We start from the raw sequence: 17,555 nt of genomic DNA, 5'->3' as shown, positions 1-17,555 counted from the left end.
AGTGGATCTCTCATTTTGAGTAATTGGATCAGTGTTCCACATTCATAATCTTCCCAGGGGTCAAACAAACTGTTATATCGGGTGTTGCTTATGGAAGGTGCCCTGGATCTTCAATGAGGGAGCATACATTTGGTTCAAACGCTCCGGCATTATGCACTAAGTCTTCCATTATTAGCGACTGCACCTCTCTCGAAATCTAAGTAGAAGTCAATCTTTATATAGGGTAACAATAAACAATGATATGGTCGCTGAACAGCTATTCACGTAACATCCCACCAGATGCGAACCCACAAGGAGAAGAACCTAAGCCAGCAAGATCAATTATTGTTGCGGACAAAACTCCCTCTCAAACTCCCGTCTCTCCAACTCATCTTCCTCCTCTTGACTCATCGGCGGCGCGGGATTAGCCTCACCCTGCTCCAGGCGTTGTCGCACCCGCTCCATATCGACCGTCTGATTTGGAGGAGTAGCCAGCATCTCTCCGACCAGCGCCGCTTCTCGGTGGTGATTATTCCTTTGTAAATGTCGATGGAACGCGCGCATCAAGTACGACCGCAGCGGATTGTCTTCTTGACCCTGCGCAGATCCAGGAGGAGGATTACTTGGCGAGGTGGAGGGGCCTGCATCCCCAGTAGTTCCTGAACGGGCAGTGCGTGTTGGAATGGTCTGTACGGGAGCAACAGGAAACGGCGTCCCGTTGATCTTCTTGTGTGCGAAGTCGGCTACTGCGCGCAGACACATATTGCGCAAGCCGTTTTGGAGCCGCCAGTCTTTGATCTCGTCGGGTACCACGGGACCAACGTAGACTGTATTCGGATGGTCGAGAGCAAGAGGCCACAGATCTTCTAGTAACGCGGATTGTGATGCATGCATGGCGAACAAATCGCCCCAGACTAGGCTGCCCATGATTCGCATCTGGCCGTGGTACCCCGGGGATTCATCAGGACGATCGGGACCCTCGGATGGGTTCCACTCCGCGTCGACAGCTAGCACGAACCCTGCAAAGTCTCCGTCGCGCGCGGTGAGCAGGGCAGAGGAGTAGCTTGAACTCGTATACGAAGCAACGCTGGGCTCGTCGACTACGAGGAAAACTCGATCATTTACCTGGTCCGGGGCGTCGAGAGGCGAGGGACCGAGATCATGGAAGTGCCTATAACGTTAGAATCCGAACAATCAATCTCGGACAGAACTCACTTTCTTGCAGCCTCGACGTCTCCTTCTGAAATTCCCAGTTCCTTCCCATCCTTCCAATGCAGCTTCAGATGCGGCTTGATCGCGCTCGAGCCCGTCTGTCCGAGACCCCAGTCCGCGATGTGTTGCTCTATTTTCTGCTTGCACGCATCCCACTCAGCATCGCTTTGCTTATAGGTCAACCGGTAGATAGCCAGCCCGAAACTCTGACGTCGATCGTTCGGGCTCTGAATCCAATACAACAACCTCGCAATCCATGGCTCCCGGGGTACCGGCTCAACCGGATTGCCGCGCACTTCCCGGCGCAGCTGATGCTGACCATTGATCTGGTCGAGGCACGCCTGGTGCAGTGACACCGGATCAGCAAGATGGTGAGTCTCACCCCTGGCGCGCGCCTGCATTATGCTCTGGTATCTTGCTGTGCGTGTGACCTGCTTGAGCCTCCGCGAGCATGCTTCTCCACGCACCGACCAGACTGTTGAACGAAGAGCAGGAGGGATATTCGACGGGACGGCTGGTGCAGTGTAGCCCTTGTATCCGTCCATTGGAATAAGAATACCGTAGTCGGCGACGCAGTTGATCTCGGCCAGCTTGTGCAGCGCGTCGGTTGTCCGCCACTGGATCCGGTCTAACGTGTCCAGGTCCACGGGACGATGTAAACGCAGCGTAGTGAGTAACGGAGCGCGAAGGGCGCTGACTTTGACCGTCACCCAGCGATGTGCCCGCTCCGTCATGACCTCAAAATGGGCCGTCATGTATGCCGTCCACAGGCCCGTCACGCTTACAGACGGCTGCTGCTTCTCTGCACGTTGTCGATTCAGCATAACTTCTAGCTCCCTCCAATGCTCCCAGATTAGATTAAAGGTGTCGCGCATGTTCGCCATCACTTTTGGTTGATTCAAATACTCAAAGGTTGCACAAACGGCCGAGAGATGCTGACATGCCACGTCAAAATTAACAGTCTTGTTCAGGCCCTTCTCCTTCCATCGCTGCTCACAGAGCGGGACAATCCCTTCCCACAATCTGTTCTTCAGGGAATGGATATTCTTCCCGACACAGCACAACCGATCCCCATCCTGCATGGACCCAATGCGATTCATGACCCGGTCAATGATGACGGTTTGATCGGCATCCGGATCAGGACTCGTCTGCGTCAACGGGATCTCGTCCGGTGTCATACGCACAAGATCGCATGCCTTGCCATTGGGAAGGAGAGCGCCCAGCGCAAACTCCAAAAAATGTGCTATGGTCTGTGGCTCAATGAGGCGATCGACTGGAAGTGGATCTTAGCATGAGGCTCATCCGGTGATCCGGCGCGTCATGTTGACAGAAACCTACCGATTTCCAGCTCTTGGTTCTCGATGTGTACTTTGGTGAGCACACTGTTCATTGACACATTGTTGACGTTCGTGTGTGAATACGGCCGTCTTCCGCTCGCCATTTTGTCCCTGTGTTGCGAACTGCGATTCAATCTACGCGGGATGCGACAGAAAGGGGGATGGAGTTTTGAGGCACTGGAGGGTCCAGGCACCAAGCGGCCAAGCGAGGTGTTGCCTAGTGTAGTTAATTGCCAAGCATCTTAGTTCCTTTGGTTTTCGGGTCGCGATGGCCCTTGGACGAATCCCTGATCGGGAAAGTCGGACTAGCTGCTTGGTGGAGAGATTTAGTCTACCTGGTGCTGCTGCCTGAGGCTAGACTTTCTGCCCTGTTGCCTAAGGTAGCCAGGCTGGTAATAAAAGAGAACATGAAGATAAGGGTCCTACCACAAGGTAGATGACCCCATAAAGTAGTGAAGCTATGCTGTTGGGATAGATATCAAATTTATCTTCCCGCACAGTTGTAATGCTGGCTCAGAGACAAGCCATAGGTGTAAATACTCCTTGCAGGCGAACATATCTCTTAGTTCTCTTGGCATGCTTTATACTCCTACTGTGTAAAAATAAACAGGTCCGTCAAGTCATATTTGTCTGTCTATATCTCAATCTTGGCTGGAATTTTGACTGGCTGGGCGTGGCCTTAGTGTGATATGGCAATCATCCTTGCACGCGGAGCTGACAGACATCAGCCCCTAAATAACCGGCGTCACCCCGTCTACAGCCCCGAGATTCAAGGGCGTCATGCGTGCCGATAACATGTGGCTCTACAACCTGTATATAAGTTTGCGTCAGTCCGTCGGTTACTTCAGACAGGGAGAACAACAAAGAAAAGCCACATTCATCCATGCCGCACAGCATGCGTCCCAGATCGTTGGATACCTCGAACGGCGAGAGTGGAGGAATCTGCGACAGCAATGCGTCGCTCCGTTGCGATGCTTCTTCTCTGAATTGTTCCTTGCAAACCAATGGACGGCGATTCTCACCAACTGCGGACCTCTTCGCCAAACTGGTGACCCCACCGTCACGATGGGCTGGTTCATCATGACTGCTAAAGTATCTCTGCAATTTAGTCGTGTCTCTCTCGCCTTATCACTTCACATGACACCTTCCGGCAAAATCATCGGCTTGCGAGTCCTCACGTTGCAAGCAGCGGGCATGAGTCCACCCTGGCAGCCACCTCCATATGCAGCCGAGGATATTACTTCCATCCCTCTTACGCTCGGCAAGGGCCTGTACAGAGTGGCAGCTGAACTAACCACGCCAGCCTCCGGTCACACATCCCAGGTATATCCCTGTATTATATTCATCGGCGGCTCCGGGCCCATGGACAAAGACTCCACCATTGGCGCCCTAAAACCATTCAAAGACATGGCACTTGGTCTCGCCAATTGCGGTATTGCATCCTGTGGGTTCGATAAGTTTACGTGCACGATTGCTGGGAAATTACTCACGCGCAACACGACAGTCACGCTTACAGATGAATATGTCTACCATGTGAGGCATGCCATACGCAAGGTCCGTCAACACCCTAATATCGACCACGACAGGATATTTCTCCTGGGCCATAGTCTGGGCGGGTTGATCGCTGCTCGTCTTGCGGCTGAGCCCTTGGTAGCAGGCTGTGTGCTTATGGCATGTCCGGCGCAACCACTATACCGGTGTGCTATTCACCAACTGCGGTATTTCAAGAGCCTCGACGAGTGTACTGGGCAGCCCTCTGCCAATGAGCCAAGCACAGATAATACGATCGAGACGCTGGAGAAGCAAGCAGAGGTAGCAGGTGGTCCGACTTTGACCCCAACAACACCAGCCAGCCAACTACCGTTTGGTCTCGGTCCGGCATATTGGCTCGAATATCGTGAATTCGACCCAATTCAATCCCTGCAGAGATCCGAGTGTCCTGTCCTGGTGCTGCAGGGTGCACGGGATTATCAGGTTACTGTCAACGAGGACTATGCGTCGTTCTATGCAAAGTTCAAGGATCGCCAGAATATGCACTTTCGGCTGTATGAGAAGTTAAATCACTTGTTCGTACCTGGGGAGGGGAAGTGTACTCCGGCTGAGTATGATATTAGAGGAAGTGTGGATGTGGCTGTTGTGGATGATATCGAGCGATGGGTTAAGACTGTTGATTCTACTTGAGTTATATCCTAGATGCTCTTTTTGCCTCTGAATATAGGTCATGAAACGACTAATACTGGACAAACCGACTATATTCGAATGTAAGGCGGGCCACACCTGTCAACGGCAAAGCTGACATGCTTGGTCATAAATACTCACAGATGAGACTACTTGGACATCCTCGACGACACAAAATCCACCAAATCAAAGAAGCTCTTCTTGTAATACCGCTCCTGCGTCGTCCGATTAACCACCTGCAGCCCAAACTGCTGTTTGTAGTCTCCAAACTCCCAATTATCCGCCCACGACCACGCCAGCGCCCCCATAACGCGCACCCCGTCTTCATGAATTGCCTTAAGGATTTCCGACATGAACGAAAGATAGTAGATACTCCGCGGAGTATCAAACAGCTGATCTGACAGGTCGGTCTTCTCGGCTTCCCCGAAAACAGGGAACCCAAACTCTGACACGAAGACCGGGCTGCGGAATGTATTCCACAGATAGTTAAGATACTCCCGGAGGTAGGTGGGTGTGATGTAGACGTAGCTCTGCGAGCGGTAGCCGATATTCCAGCCGTATCTGGTCTTCGTTTCCTGGACCACGCAGTACGGGAAGAGCTTGCTTGAGGCGTTGGCAGCGCAGGCTTCTATTCCCTCGGGCGCCGGAGAGACAACTGTCGCCGTGTAAGGGTCGATGCCGAAGAAATCAGACGTGTTCGCGATATAGGACAGGTCGTGCTTGCTGAGCGGTTTTGCACCGCGGAGGGTGTTCAGGATTGAATCCGGGTACTGCTGCCCGAGGAAAATCGGGTTCGCGAACAGCCCCAGCTGCATCTCCTGGAAGCGGTTTGCGGCGTGGACGTCACTGGCATTACGGGGGTTGCGAGGCACGCCGAAGTTGTCGTTGAACTTGATGCCCATTTTACCGGTGGCCTTTAGGACGTCGTGGTAGAAGTGGTATACCTGCGCGTGCGCGCGAATGACGTTGTCGGCGCCCTTGAAATTGAACGAGTAGAGGAGGGGCTCGTTGAATGTCACCCAGATGGGGACTCGGTCACTATAGTGTGTGAGGACGATTTTGGCGTAATTGACAAAGGCATCGACAAATGTCTCGTTGTGGTAGCCTCCGTTGTTGTAGCCTATGTCCGGCTTGGCTGTGAAGTTGCTGCCGGCCACGAACATCCAGGGACTATCGAAATGAAGAAGAGTGACAATTGGCAGCATGCCAGCGTCGAGGACAGTATTTATCAGGTCATCGTAGTGCTTGATGCCCTGCTCGTTTACTGGGGTTCCTGGTAGAACAAAGGGGAGGATACGCGTCCACGGAATGGAGAAGCTGTAGTATTTGACTCCAAGGGCCGCTAGACGTTGGATGTCCTGCTTGTACAAATAGTAGTTCTCGTTCGTGACGTAGTCCTTTGGCTGAGTAGCGTTGGCTAGTTTCTCCAGGATGGTCGGACTGCGGCCCTCCAAGGCCACTGCTCCCTCCACCTGCGCAGCACTACCTGCCACGCCAAAGACGAAGTCATCGGGGAAGCTATAGCAGTCTGTTGAGCCAAAATAGTCGGCGGGCGGCAGGACCAGTAAACTGCTCGGTACCGGCGTGGGACTGACAGTCGTCGAGTACAGGCCGGTTGCCGTATAGTTCTGGATGCTCGCCTGCTGCCACAGCATCGACCAGGCGGCTTGTCCATAAGGGTCTGTGGTATCAGTGGCCGCGATGATGGTCTGATAAGGGAGCCAATTGCCCCATGTTGTCGTTGCTGGAACGGGGCTGAGATGTTTCACGGCATGAGAATAATGAGGTCCATAGGTATGGGTGGTCGTGGGCTTCGGCACAGAGGTGGCAAAGCTGTAGGTATTAGTATAATTCTCTTCTGATCCACTATTGGCAATCAACTCACCGAACTGTCTCATTTAGAGTATAGGAGAACGGGTGAAAGTAGTACTCCGGGGAGGCAGCTGGCTTTGTGCATTGTGGTCGATCAGGATAGCCAGTCGTCGTGACATACAGCTGCTGTGCCTCAGCAGCGCCGAGCAGTATAACAGCCCATGAAAATATAGTCTGCATTTTTTTCAAGTGGTAGGAACTCAAGTCACGCATAGCTTACAGCCAGAGGCACCCCTCTTATACGGTTTTCATAACGCCAAGGCATTCCCCGTTCGCATTTTAGTCCGATGCCGCTTGGTCGCAGACAAACCGGCAATGATCAACGGGAAGCACTGGATGGTATCATTTGTATGGACAGAAATGGGTCGCCACCCCGCAATCTCCAGATTTCCCCAACCCCACATCCGAAGTATCCCCGAGATGGCTGATGACTTCATGTGGGGTAAGGGAAGCAACAGGCGGAAAATATATTCCAAATTCATGGCATCAGTTGTTGTATTCAGGCCACACAGCGACATCCCCGTACTGACCCGTACATCCGAGCCCGTCTCCTTGTAATTCAGCAGTATACTTTGGCAGACGTCAGGCAATACCACTGGAGCACACAAATCAAGCGCTAGAATACATGTTTATAGAAATTGTGAGATACAAGGTAGTCCATTCCACGGGAAACTTAAAGGTCAATTATTGAATTCTGCCTTGATCTTTTCTTTCTATCTCAGCCAGCACAATGTATTGACTACCCAAATGTGATGCCAGTTATTGTCTTCCAAGCAATGCAAAAAGCCGAGGTACTATCAATGGCATTTGTTCCTAAATAAAGGTTGCTTCCACCATATTTCCTTCCTATTTCTTGTATGATCATGGAGACGTGGGAAGTGCTCGAACTCGAACAGCCATCTTGCCACCACCAGGATCTCCATGTACGCAGTAGGCATCATTCAGCTGGAGGTTCGAGCAGTCATCCTTGAGATCGGGATTCCACTGCTGCAACTGCGCCATAGTAATGCCATACACCGATTCGATCTTGGCGCAATAGTCGCCCGATTGTACCACATACCACTAGGGCCAGGTTAGTGAGTCCCAGTCCAAGGATACCTTGGGTTCTTACCTCGTAGCAATTTCCGGTAGTCCCACTGGGTGTGGGTGCCGGTGCGGTCTGGTAGCTTGACGTGGTCGTGGTTGTAGACTGGTTCCAGTCTGCTGTTGGAAGAACGCAGTAGTATAGCCCGGGGCTGAGTTTGAGCATCCCGCGTCAATTTGCGGGTTGATGGCTTCAAATAAGGAAACGGTGATGGTGAAGTCGAGGGCAATGAGCTGGCAGTAATCCCCTTTGCTGACTTGATAATACTTGCCACATTTTGGAGTTGTGCCAAAGGCCACGGGCCCTGGCGGAGCGACAGTCTCTGTGGCATAGACGCGCGTCTTGGTGACTGTGGCGCCAGGGATGGTTGTGCCCGTCCAGACAGCGCCGGGCTGGCTAACACAGATCTGATTGCCCGCAATGAGGTTGCTGCAACCAGCGTTAATGAAAGGGTTCCAAGCGCGAAGCTGGGGTAATGTGATACTTGATGCATTGGTAATCTGCATGCAAGTATGCCCGGACTTGATCGTGTAAAGCTGGCAGGTGTTTGGGATACAAGGTTCCTGTCCAACTGGACGCCATTAGTTCATGTTCGGTAGGTTTCTTGCACAAGGGTGCCCCGCTGTGTTTATAAGAGAGAGCTTTTGCAATGCTAACGACCGTAACCGCCGTAGACCTAAAGGGCAGGTCGAGTAAGCTGTCAAGCCTGACAGTGCTCACTCCCTGGCTTACCTGAAGCCACTGGTCAAGTGAAGAAGAAAGGTTTGGTAGAATGAGGGGCGCATGGTCGAGGAGAATATGGATGTGCTGGTTTAGTCAGTTGCGAATGGGAGAAACCTTTTGAGCACGATATCCGAGTAGTAGTAGCTGCAAGGCTGTCTTCCACGTAGCTGCATGTGTCCTGTAAAAATTGGACAACATGATGTATATGGAACAATCTACAAGAGTGCGAAGAAAGGGGTAGAGTAGCGCATGAGATGAATCGGTAATTCAATCGACCCTGTCTGTCTTCTGATCAATCGCGGGAGTTTCGAGGTTCACGCCCCCCAGATTGCATCCTCCATCGGTGGCACAAGCTCCGAGGTGTCCTGACAGTCAAGCAGCGCGGGGTAGAACTTGGTGATCAGCGAAGCGATTGCCACCTTGAACATCCCCGAGTACGACAATCGCTGCTCTCCCAGGGTGACGTCAACCGCCTTCATGAACGGCGCAGGAGAACCCGGTTTCGCATCCAGAACGGAACGCATACACTCCTCGTCGACCATGAGGCACATCCGTGTGTGGAGGCCGGGCTCAAGTCTGTCCTCCTCAGCATCGTCGTCCACCTCCTCTGCGAACAGGCGATAGGCATACGCCACCCTTGCTGGCGTCTCCCCTGCCATTGCTTCATCCGACACAAACTTGAGAAACGCCCGGTCGCGAATCCGCTCAATCCCAGATTCTGCCGGGGCGGCATCTATCCCCTCATCGAGGATATCGCCGTATTTGGCCAGAAACTTTTCCCAGAGTGGTTCATCGGAATAATACGTGCGAAACACCAAAAAGCCGAAATCAGACCAGTCTTCCTCCTCGACTAGCGAGACTAGCGTTTGCAGGTACTCGAGATCGGCTGCTGGCGATGGGATTTGCATTGGGGGAGCCCCGCGCTCGATGCGTCTCTCATTTATGCGGGCCATGTTTTCCGCACTGATGAGTTTGGCTTCGGCTGCCTGGCGCTCCATCAGATTTTGTAGTTCCTGGTCATGTCAGCATCTCCTCTGCTTTCTTTGCTCTTGTTAATATGTCCACGAACCTGTTCTGACAGGGCTTCAAGGGCGGCATCAGTCTGGTTCTGGTACATCTCCCCCGTCCATCCTGGGGGCAGGTAATGTAAGATTTGGTCATCAGCCATTTTAAATGTGTTGGTGATCTGCTGGAAAGTTGGTCGAGATGGAACCCAGTGTTTGGAGGGACGAGGATGATCATCACATCATTCACATGATCCCGCTATTAGCGGGGTTTCGGACTTTTCATATTACTCTATATATGGAGTAAGTCTGGGTGATGACAGGAAGGACATGGTTATGTATAGTTTTTAAGCTAGAAACTACAGCCTTTCTACACTGTAAATTACTACTTTATAAGAACTAGTTAAGTCAATCTAGGCTTTCATATCCATAAATATAGTCGTATCTTATTCCAACACCACCCCTAGTGATGCTGGTTTACCAACTATGATTCTGTGAAGTTACAGTTCTTAGATTATTTAATATTATGCTTGGTATGATGATTGCTCTCTTACACTGGATTACTATTTTTAAGACATGCTGCTAAATTCTTAATTTTCTAATCTTTTCCCTGAGTATGCCTGCCATCACTCTATAGTACCTGCTCTGGAGCTGATATGCTTAGCCTGAGGCTAGGTTGACCTATTCTTTGAGTTCTAGGTAAGATTCAGTGTTTTTAACAGCCCATGGTATGAAACTTAAATAATTAGCTTATACATTAAGATCATTTCTCAAGCTTTCCATTACCTGCTTTCTTGCTACATGTCTATCCTCCTTAGCTTCTATTTGCTCTTTTATTGCTTGCTTAATCTCAGCCTACTGTTTTGGGGTGATATTTATAACTTTAATAGCTTTTAGATAACTGTGATGATGGAGTAGTTCGCCCTAATATTAAGTTACTGTTCATGTATATCTATGGAGAGTCTTAAAATAGCTTAAGCTAGAGTGAATCATAAAAAGAGGAGAATCAGCCCTTTGGAGGGAGTTAGCAAGAGAAGAAATATTAAAACTCGTCACTGTGTTTGGAATAAGACTTCCTCAATGGAGTCTATGTTTTGTTAGAGGACAGACATGGACATGGTCTAAACCCTCTTATAGGATATTAGAACTGAGCAATAGTCGCCTAACAAGTTGATTGTAAGCTCGCTAAATGATACTGTTACTGACTGAAATCTGAATTCCACTAGCTATTGTCTTACTTGTCACCTGATATTTATTGCTGGAACTTGGAGAGTAGTGTATAAATACTTTTAAGTGTCTTTGAGAATTATTGAGGAATATGAGATTTACATAAACAGCCCAATACTGCCGAAGCTGTTGGGATGAGTTTAGGGCAGCAGGAATACGTGGAGAGATAAAGAGTGGCCAGATGACATGACATCACTCCTACATGCCTTGTAGTCCAGATGGTTCGATTGACGATGTAACTCAAGTCCAGTTCTTTTGAAGGCTTTTGGCAAGTGTAATATATCAGACGACATACTTAACAATAAGGAGCGCAGAGGCTGTAACTGAAGTTGCGTATTGAAAACCGATAATAGAATTAGGCTGGGCAGAGTTTGAAACCTTGTTGATTGAGCCACCTAGCTGATCCATGGTCATAGTAATAAGATACAGTCTATCACTGCAAACCTCTGCCTAAACATATAATTAGATACTAGATCTGGTAGTAGCAACTCGATGCATAACTGAACAGTGGGAATCTCGACCAACACATACTAAACACGTGCAGGTTCAGCCCCTAGCCTACTAGACAGCTCCCTTTGACTTCATTGTAGGATTCTAATAGGCTGCTGGCAGATACTGAACCAGGCTGATTATAGAGGTTTGACTTTCAAAACTTTGGTGGCAAATTGAGGGATTGCAAGCGTCGTCAACTAGTCGTTTACTAGCAAAAATAAGTAGTAAAATCACCCCTTCCAGCAACGGACTGAGAGAATATGACTGGTTTGATCTGGAACTCCGACTTTGGATTGTACCGGATTATATCCATGAAGTCTGCGTTCTGTGTCACTGAGGTGTTGTCCGGGGTCATGCCACTCATAATAAAACTTGCATGCCTCGTGAGTTTGGTTATTATAGTGGATTTTCTCAGTCACAAGGCCCCTAGATGTAAAACCATAGCAGCCCGTTTGCGGATAATGATCTGAAGTTATCAGGTGGCCCATAAAGTTAAACTAGAGTTACGGAAAGTTACTCTCGCCATATTGCCTTTTTGGGTACCCATGGGTTACCGCCAGCACGCCAAGAACCCAAGGTGTCATATTTTGCTGTATGCAGTAGAAATACTTGCCTTCTGTATGTCAATTGCGTAGTGATTGTATATACTCCGTTATTTATTTGTCTTGGCAAGCTATAGGTCGGTCTGGGGTCGAAACCCAACCCGCGACTTGGCGAGGTCCGCAGCTCCTAGTATGGAACCATAGTCAATGTGATGTACGAATGTCTATTGCTCAAGCCTCAACTTTCTGCTCCCAGTTCTCATCTTCGTCCGTGTATTATCTTTGTCTAAATGCGCCTTCTTGTCTTGAAGATGCACTGGATGCTCCTGACAGTTATGAGGTGACCAAAGCGTCCTTTGCAACGTAATTGACGAATGCTATTAAATTCAAATATGAGGGTGACATAGATACATCATATGACCATGTTCTCACGCGACTATTTACAGACATGGTCAAGATGGACTTTGTGTAACATTAGCTATAACGCAATCTTGTAGTTTGAGTTGTGCAAAGTAGTGCCTTTTCTCCATTTTCTCTTCCTGTACCGTCCACTTCTGCTTTTGGCCCGGTTTTCTTTGACTGTTACTTTCAATATTTCCAATCTTCTTTGATGCCTTCTGTTGGGAATCTGTCGTATGCCATGTCGGACTTAGATTCCTGTCGAAGAAAACCAATCCGGAAAGTGACATAGTTAATTGACGCAAGTTATCACCTCTGTCAGGCGATGGCCATAGTGCATGATCGACACCTACTAACTTTAACTACAACATGACCTTCTCCAGGAAACTAGTCAATGATGCTTCAGCCTCTCATTCAATGAAAAGAGCATGCAACTATATATTTGAAAGACGATATTTGGAATAATGATGATTATGTGTCTAGAACAAACCTAAACAAATAAAGACTTTTGTACTTTCCATGCGATGGTCTCATGTGTAGGTGGATGTGATACCTACCGTTCTGGCCTCTACCAGGGTTTGATACCTATCGCCATTTGCATTTGCCACTAAATCTCTAATAACTATCTGAGCAAATACTCCACGGCAAGCAATGGCAAAGAATGTCTAGAACAGTCTAATTACAAATCCAGAATCTTCCTAGTAGGCAGCCAGCCTCTCACTCGTGCAAACATATAAGTGTGGGTAACAGAAGCCATAGAAGCAGTCAGATATGCTGAAGCATTACAACGTATGATTCCGCCTATGCTTGAAGAATATCCCAAAATCCTCGTATAAACAGTGTCTGTTTTCCATCTTATTCTACTCTAAAAGTCCTGGGGTTCCCCAAGACACGACAACTATGGAAGACACCAGAATATGTGTTGAGCTTCTGCCGCCTGATAATGATTCAAGGCTCCCTCCCACCAATCTCGTGCCGCCTGCTTGGGGCTCTGGGCCATTGGAGCTTGCAATGGACAAATCTGCTTACTGGCGGCCAGGAACACAGCTTCACGTTAGGTTCCTCTCTGGAAGCGTTTTCGTGAAGGAAAAGGTCAAATATTTTGCTCAGACATGGGAGCAGCACGCCAATATTGACTTTGTGTTCGATGATTCGCCAAATGCAGAAATCAGAGTTGGCTTCGTTCAGGGCGGAGGCTCATGGTCCTATCTTGGGAGACATAATCTCGAGATTCCACCTGACAAGCCAACAATGAACTTTGGCTGGTTTGATGACAACAGCACCGACGAAGAATTCAGCAGAACAGCCATTCACGAATTTGGGCATGCTTTAGGATGCATTCATGAGCATATGAGCCCTGCCGCCTGTATTCCTTGGGACAAAGAAAAAGTTTACAAATATTTTATGGGACCACCAAACAATTGGACCAGGGAAGTTGTTGATCGAAATCTTTTCAACAAATATGCACCTTCAGCGGCATACTACAGTAAATTTGATCCGCTTTCAATAATGCTGTACCGAGTCTCAAATGATTTGACGATCGGAGACTTCGAAACCTCTAACAACACGGTGCTTTCGTCCACAGATAAAATGTTCATTCACTCGTTATATCCAGAGCAGACGCATAATAATGCTCAATTTAGCACCCAAGAATTCCGTCCTCCGTCAAAGCCCAAATTGTTGAACGCAATGCAGGTTAATTTTGAGCCCAAATACCCCGAACCTCCAGCCATTGCTGTTGGCTTGACGGAGCTGAATATTGGCAAAGACTTCAATGTCCGTATAAAAGCATATGCAGATCGCGTCACACAAAGCGGGTTTGTTGTTCACGCCGATTCCTGGTCTGATACTATTCTTTACTCTGCGGGAGCTGCCTGGTTTGAGGTTGCCAGCACCGACACCGAATTCCAAGTTGGCAATTTCAACACCCTAGAGCTTCACCCGTGGAATGAGGCCAAACCACAAAATACACAACGTGTTGTTTTCGAACGTTCTTTTAAGGAGCCTCCTAAAGTTGTGGTCTGGCTCCAGGGATTCGATATGGATAAGGACAAGAACTGGAAGATTGCAGTCCATGCATCAAATATATCCAATGAAGGATTCGATATCCATATCGACACCTGGGGAGGAGACAGCACACTCTACAGCGGCTCTGCATCCTGGATCGCGTATCCCGCAGACAAGGAGCGCATTGTCAACGGGGTGGCGGATACTAGTATGTTCCAAGACCCGTCCTCCCAAGGACAGTACAAAGGAGGGAGAGTGAGCTTTCCCAAGGGAACATTCGACCGAAAACATCGGGTATATTTGGCTATAAAGTCATTTAATTTTGTTAGTAAACATGATATGAGGCTCAAGGCTCTTGCAGAAAACGTCTCGAAAGATGGATTCGATTGGAAAGTTGAAACGTGGGGAGATAGTGTTCTGAATGGCGCAGGCGTTTCATATGTGGTAATTTAACTCAAAAGTGCTTTCATTCCTGTCTGGCTACAAGCAAACTTTACTTAGTTAACTCGGTACGATGACTAGCTACAATCTAACTTCAGGCTTAGCTTGAATATGCTAATCAGACCTATAAATGGGTCTTAGTCAAATATCCTAATCTTAACCGTGCGCCTGCACATTACCGCTGCAACGCCGACGTACGCAGCTGTTGCGAGTTCTATGACGATCTGACTACAGTCAGTGACGAGACTCCACGATGCAGGGAAGTAGTAGTCGCGAAGAACGACCCTCCATTAGGCATTCTGTCAGGTAAATACCTTTATAGAAGGAAACAATGTCGTCTTAAAGTGAGTTAAACCAACTGTCCACGGGCTCATCCAAAGCTGGGCTGAGCGGGATGTCTGAGGTCCTGAGATAGAGAGGAACGTCATTTCAGTTGCCCGGTGAACATTCTGGCTGCGTGTCGAGTAGTATATTTATTTTCGTCTGTATAGAGCTCTAACTGAATGACTCAGGCATGCTAGCTGGGTGATGTAACCCTTAAGTTGCTTTATGATTAGCAACGTCCGCACGACAGAGAAAAAATATGGCTCAACAAGTCAATACACCAAGTGACTAACATATGAGACAATAGATCAGTGGTCTTCAGAGAATGCAATTAAGCTTACACTGAGAAGAGCCAATGGTGACCAATTTGCTTCTGATAGACGCAGACCAGGAGTTCCAGTGCAAAGGGCCGCTTTGATTAGAGCTATTAGTGTCTTGATTAGAAGACGGCACGCTGAACTCGCACAGCCAGAACCAACCAGACCAAACACCTGGAAGCAGAACACTAGCAGACTAAGCAGTAGAAGCCTTGGTAGAAGCAGAAGCAGTTGTAGAAGCACTTCTTTAGTTAATTGATAACTCAACTGAGAGCGCTCCGCAAGCCAAACGAGGACAATCTCAAGAATCTCTTCTCAGCTAATACACATTTCCCCAGCTGCACTACCGACACCTCACTCATAGCGCGCGCATGGGCTTGTTGGCCCACAGTTCTGGCAATCAGTAAGTATTGGGGATTTGATGTACAAGTCAAGTAAGTCTTTTGTAAAGGCTAAAACTTCTGATGTGATGGTATTATATATTTAGGAATGTAAGCTGTCACGTAGAGCATTTTCAAGTCTTTTTTAGGTGAAATATAGGATAATCCTCCTTAATGTCTAGGTCTGTGGGGGTGTTAATGAACATCTAGGACAGAGTGCAAAAACTTAGCGATATCATAATCATCATGAAGTCTAGAAAAATATTTCTTTGCAGATAGGGTGCACAAGCTCTGGACATCATATTCATCTGCTAATGTAAAGACTCTTGCATGAAGTTACAGCACAGACATATCTGGGCAAGCGCCATCATCCTCTTCAGACAAATAGGTATAATCTCCATAGAAACACTGTAGACGTTTTCTTAACTATATGTTTGGAGTCAACAGCCATCCTGTGAATATCTGTTTGTGCTTCCTAGTATATCTTAGAGCATTTATTGAATTTATTAGTTATGGTACTTACCGCAAAGTTCTATAGTCGGAATGAACTGGTACAGCCATGTGAACAATCTCAACTTCTTTGATTGCAATTGTAATAACGGGACCTGTGAATCCCTGTATCTGGTTAGTTTTCCACTTTTTGCCTTTCTAATCAGACTCCCTGTACGCGCCCCTTTTTACCTTCTTATTTGTAAAAGGCGGCTGCGCTGCTATCGACTCCAACTTCAGCTCTTGGTCAATAACTGTTGCCTTCTCTGCAAGTGGGTAATATCCACTGTATTATTTTATCTGATAGGCAGACTGCAATGGAAAACTGCAATCTTCTAGGTTACTTTGTGCAAGTAAACCTTATTCTGATCACTAGTGAATGACAGGGCAATCACTGTGAAGATAGGTTCCCTATCTTTACACCGCGTGACCCTACAAGAGTTACGATATATTTTGTACCGGGATATTGATTGCAGTGGGCATGCTAGATATGCCCATTGCCTGAGATAGGGCCTTACTTCGAACCACTTTGGATGTAAGCGACAATGATCAGGTAACCTCTTCAGCTGCCCATGCTCGGAGAAACCATAGAAATTCACCCACCCAGCGTTTATTGCCCTGGTGGAATTTTATACTTTATGAACATTATACTGCTGCGCAGATCAACTTCTAGTTCTTTAGGTTGTTTATGCAGTCATGTATTTTAGCACAAAAAGCAAGATGGAAAGAATTTTTTAACAAATGATATTGTGCAAGATGGCATCAACAAACCCGGATGAACAGGAGCATGCAGATGGCTACAAACAAAAGCGCAGGCAGTTACTCTAGGTTGAGCAACTCTCTAATTTTGGTTCCCTGGTATGGTGGAACGGCCCTGTATCTTGCGATAGAATTGGCCGCTGTTCGCAATATATCTGGACTATTCTTTCTCTGCTTTCTTCTCAACCAAGCTACTAGCCAGGGCACGTATAGCAGATTAAGTAGGCTGCTAGGATCCTTCAATGAACTCCTGTCTGCCGTCCTGGTGATAAATCTGGAACAGGAGAGGTTTATCTATATCAAAAGTAATTTCTCTTGGGTCATCAGTCATCCCTGTATCCCTCATCACAGAATGATCCCCGTTAAAGTAACAAGCAGTTCCTTTCCTCAGTGTCCCATGCGCAGATACCCCCATTGCCGAGCTGCTGCGAAGCAATCCAGACAGCACAAACAGTCCCCTCTTTTATCAGGTTCCCATTATTCGGAAACTACCGTGTTTATCTCTTGTCTGCAGTAGCCTTGAACCTACTAATCGAATCTAGGACCCCAACAGTGGCAGACGCCGGTCTGCAGTTTCTGAAAACCACATCCCAGTGGCCAATCCATCTCCTCTCAGTAATTATCCCAACGTCTCCTATAACCAACATGTGGGAGTTAGATCTTGAGTCCAATCTATTTGAATTTTCCCATTTCCAGTAAATTACTCTCATCGTCTGGATCACAAGGCAAGAGTCGCAAGGTGATTTAAATGATAATCTATATGCACACGGGACAACAGCAGGATAGTAT

The 17,555-nt window shown here is 48.0% G+C and overlaps 6 protein-coding genes across 6 annotated transcripts; 2 read left to right on the top strand and 4 right to left on the bottom strand.

Moving 5' to 3' along the window:
- Nucleotides 1-321: 321 nt before the first annotated feature.
- ALT_9108 (uncharacterized protein) lies at nucleotides 322-2,632 on the bottom strand (the record flags this gene model as incomplete). The annotated part of the gene is made up of 3 exons (XM_033562687.2): nucleotides 322-1,150; nucleotides 1,195-2,464; nucleotides 2,530-2,632. The coding sequence occupies 3 exons, from the start codon at nucleotides 2,630-2,632 to the stop codon at nucleotides 322-324; spliced, it is 2,202 nt and encodes a 733-aa protein (XP_033418578.2).
- Nucleotides 2,633-3,308: 676 nt separating this feature from the next.
- Nucleotides 3,309-4,709, top strand: ALT_9107 (alpha/beta hydrolase; the record flags this gene model as incomplete). Its single annotated transcript, XM_033562688.2, has 1 exon — nucleotides 3,309-4,709. One exon carries the CDS (start codon nucleotides 3,309-3,311, stop codon nucleotides 4,707-4,709), a length of 1,401 nt encoding a protein of 466 aa, XP_033418579.2.
- A 146-nt stretch (nucleotides 4,710-4,855) lies between these two features.
- ALT_9106 (glycoside hydrolase family 1 protein) lies at nucleotides 4,856-6,758 on the bottom strand (the record flags this gene model as incomplete). Its single annotated transcript, XM_033562689.2, has 2 exons — nucleotides 4,856-6,539; nucleotides 6,592-6,758. The coding sequence occupies 2 exons, from the start codon at nucleotides 6,756-6,758 to the stop codon at nucleotides 4,856-4,858; spliced, it is 1,851 nt and encodes a 616-aa protein (XP_033418580.2).
- Nucleotides 6,759-7,439: 681 nt separating this feature from the next.
- On the bottom strand, nucleotides 7,440-8,447 carry ALT_9105 (uncharacterized protein; the record flags this gene model as incomplete). The annotated part of the gene is made up of 4 exons (XM_089600539.1): nucleotides 7,440-7,640; nucleotides 7,716-8,091; nucleotides 8,147-8,338; nucleotides 8,395-8,447. 4 exons carry the CDS (start codon nucleotides 8,445-8,447, stop codon nucleotides 7,440-7,442), a joined length of 822 nt encoding a protein of 273 aa, XP_089455036.1.
- A 252-nt stretch (nucleotides 8,448-8,699) lies between these two features.
- ALT_9104 (uncharacterized protein) lies at nucleotides 8,700-9,553 on the bottom strand (the record flags this gene model as incomplete). The annotated part of the gene is made up of 2 exons (XM_033562691.2): nucleotides 8,700-9,398; nucleotides 9,455-9,553. 2 exons carry the CDS (start codon nucleotides 9,551-9,553, stop codon nucleotides 8,700-8,702), a joined length of 798 nt encoding a protein of 265 aa, XP_033418582.2.
- A 3,396-nt stretch (nucleotides 9,554-12,949) lies between these two features.
- Nucleotides 12,950-14,509, top strand: ALT_9103 (uncharacterized protein; the record flags this gene model as incomplete). Its single annotated transcript, XM_033562692.2, has 1 exon — nucleotides 12,950-14,509. One exon carries the CDS (start codon nucleotides 12,950-12,952, stop codon nucleotides 14,507-14,509), a length of 1,560 nt encoding a protein of 519 aa, XP_033418583.2.
- Nucleotides 14,510-17,555: the final 3,046 nt, after the last annotated feature.

This window comes from Aspergillus lentulus, assembly GCF_001445615.1.
Source record: "Aspergillus lentulus DNA, contig: Alt17, strain: IFM 54703, whole genome shotgun sequence".
Classification (NCBI taxonomy): domain Eukaryota; kingdom Fungi; phylum Ascomycota; class Eurotiomycetes; order Eurotiales; family Aspergillaceae; genus Aspergillus; species Aspergillus lentulus.
This window is presented reverse-complemented; position numbering and strand designations above follow the sequence as displayed.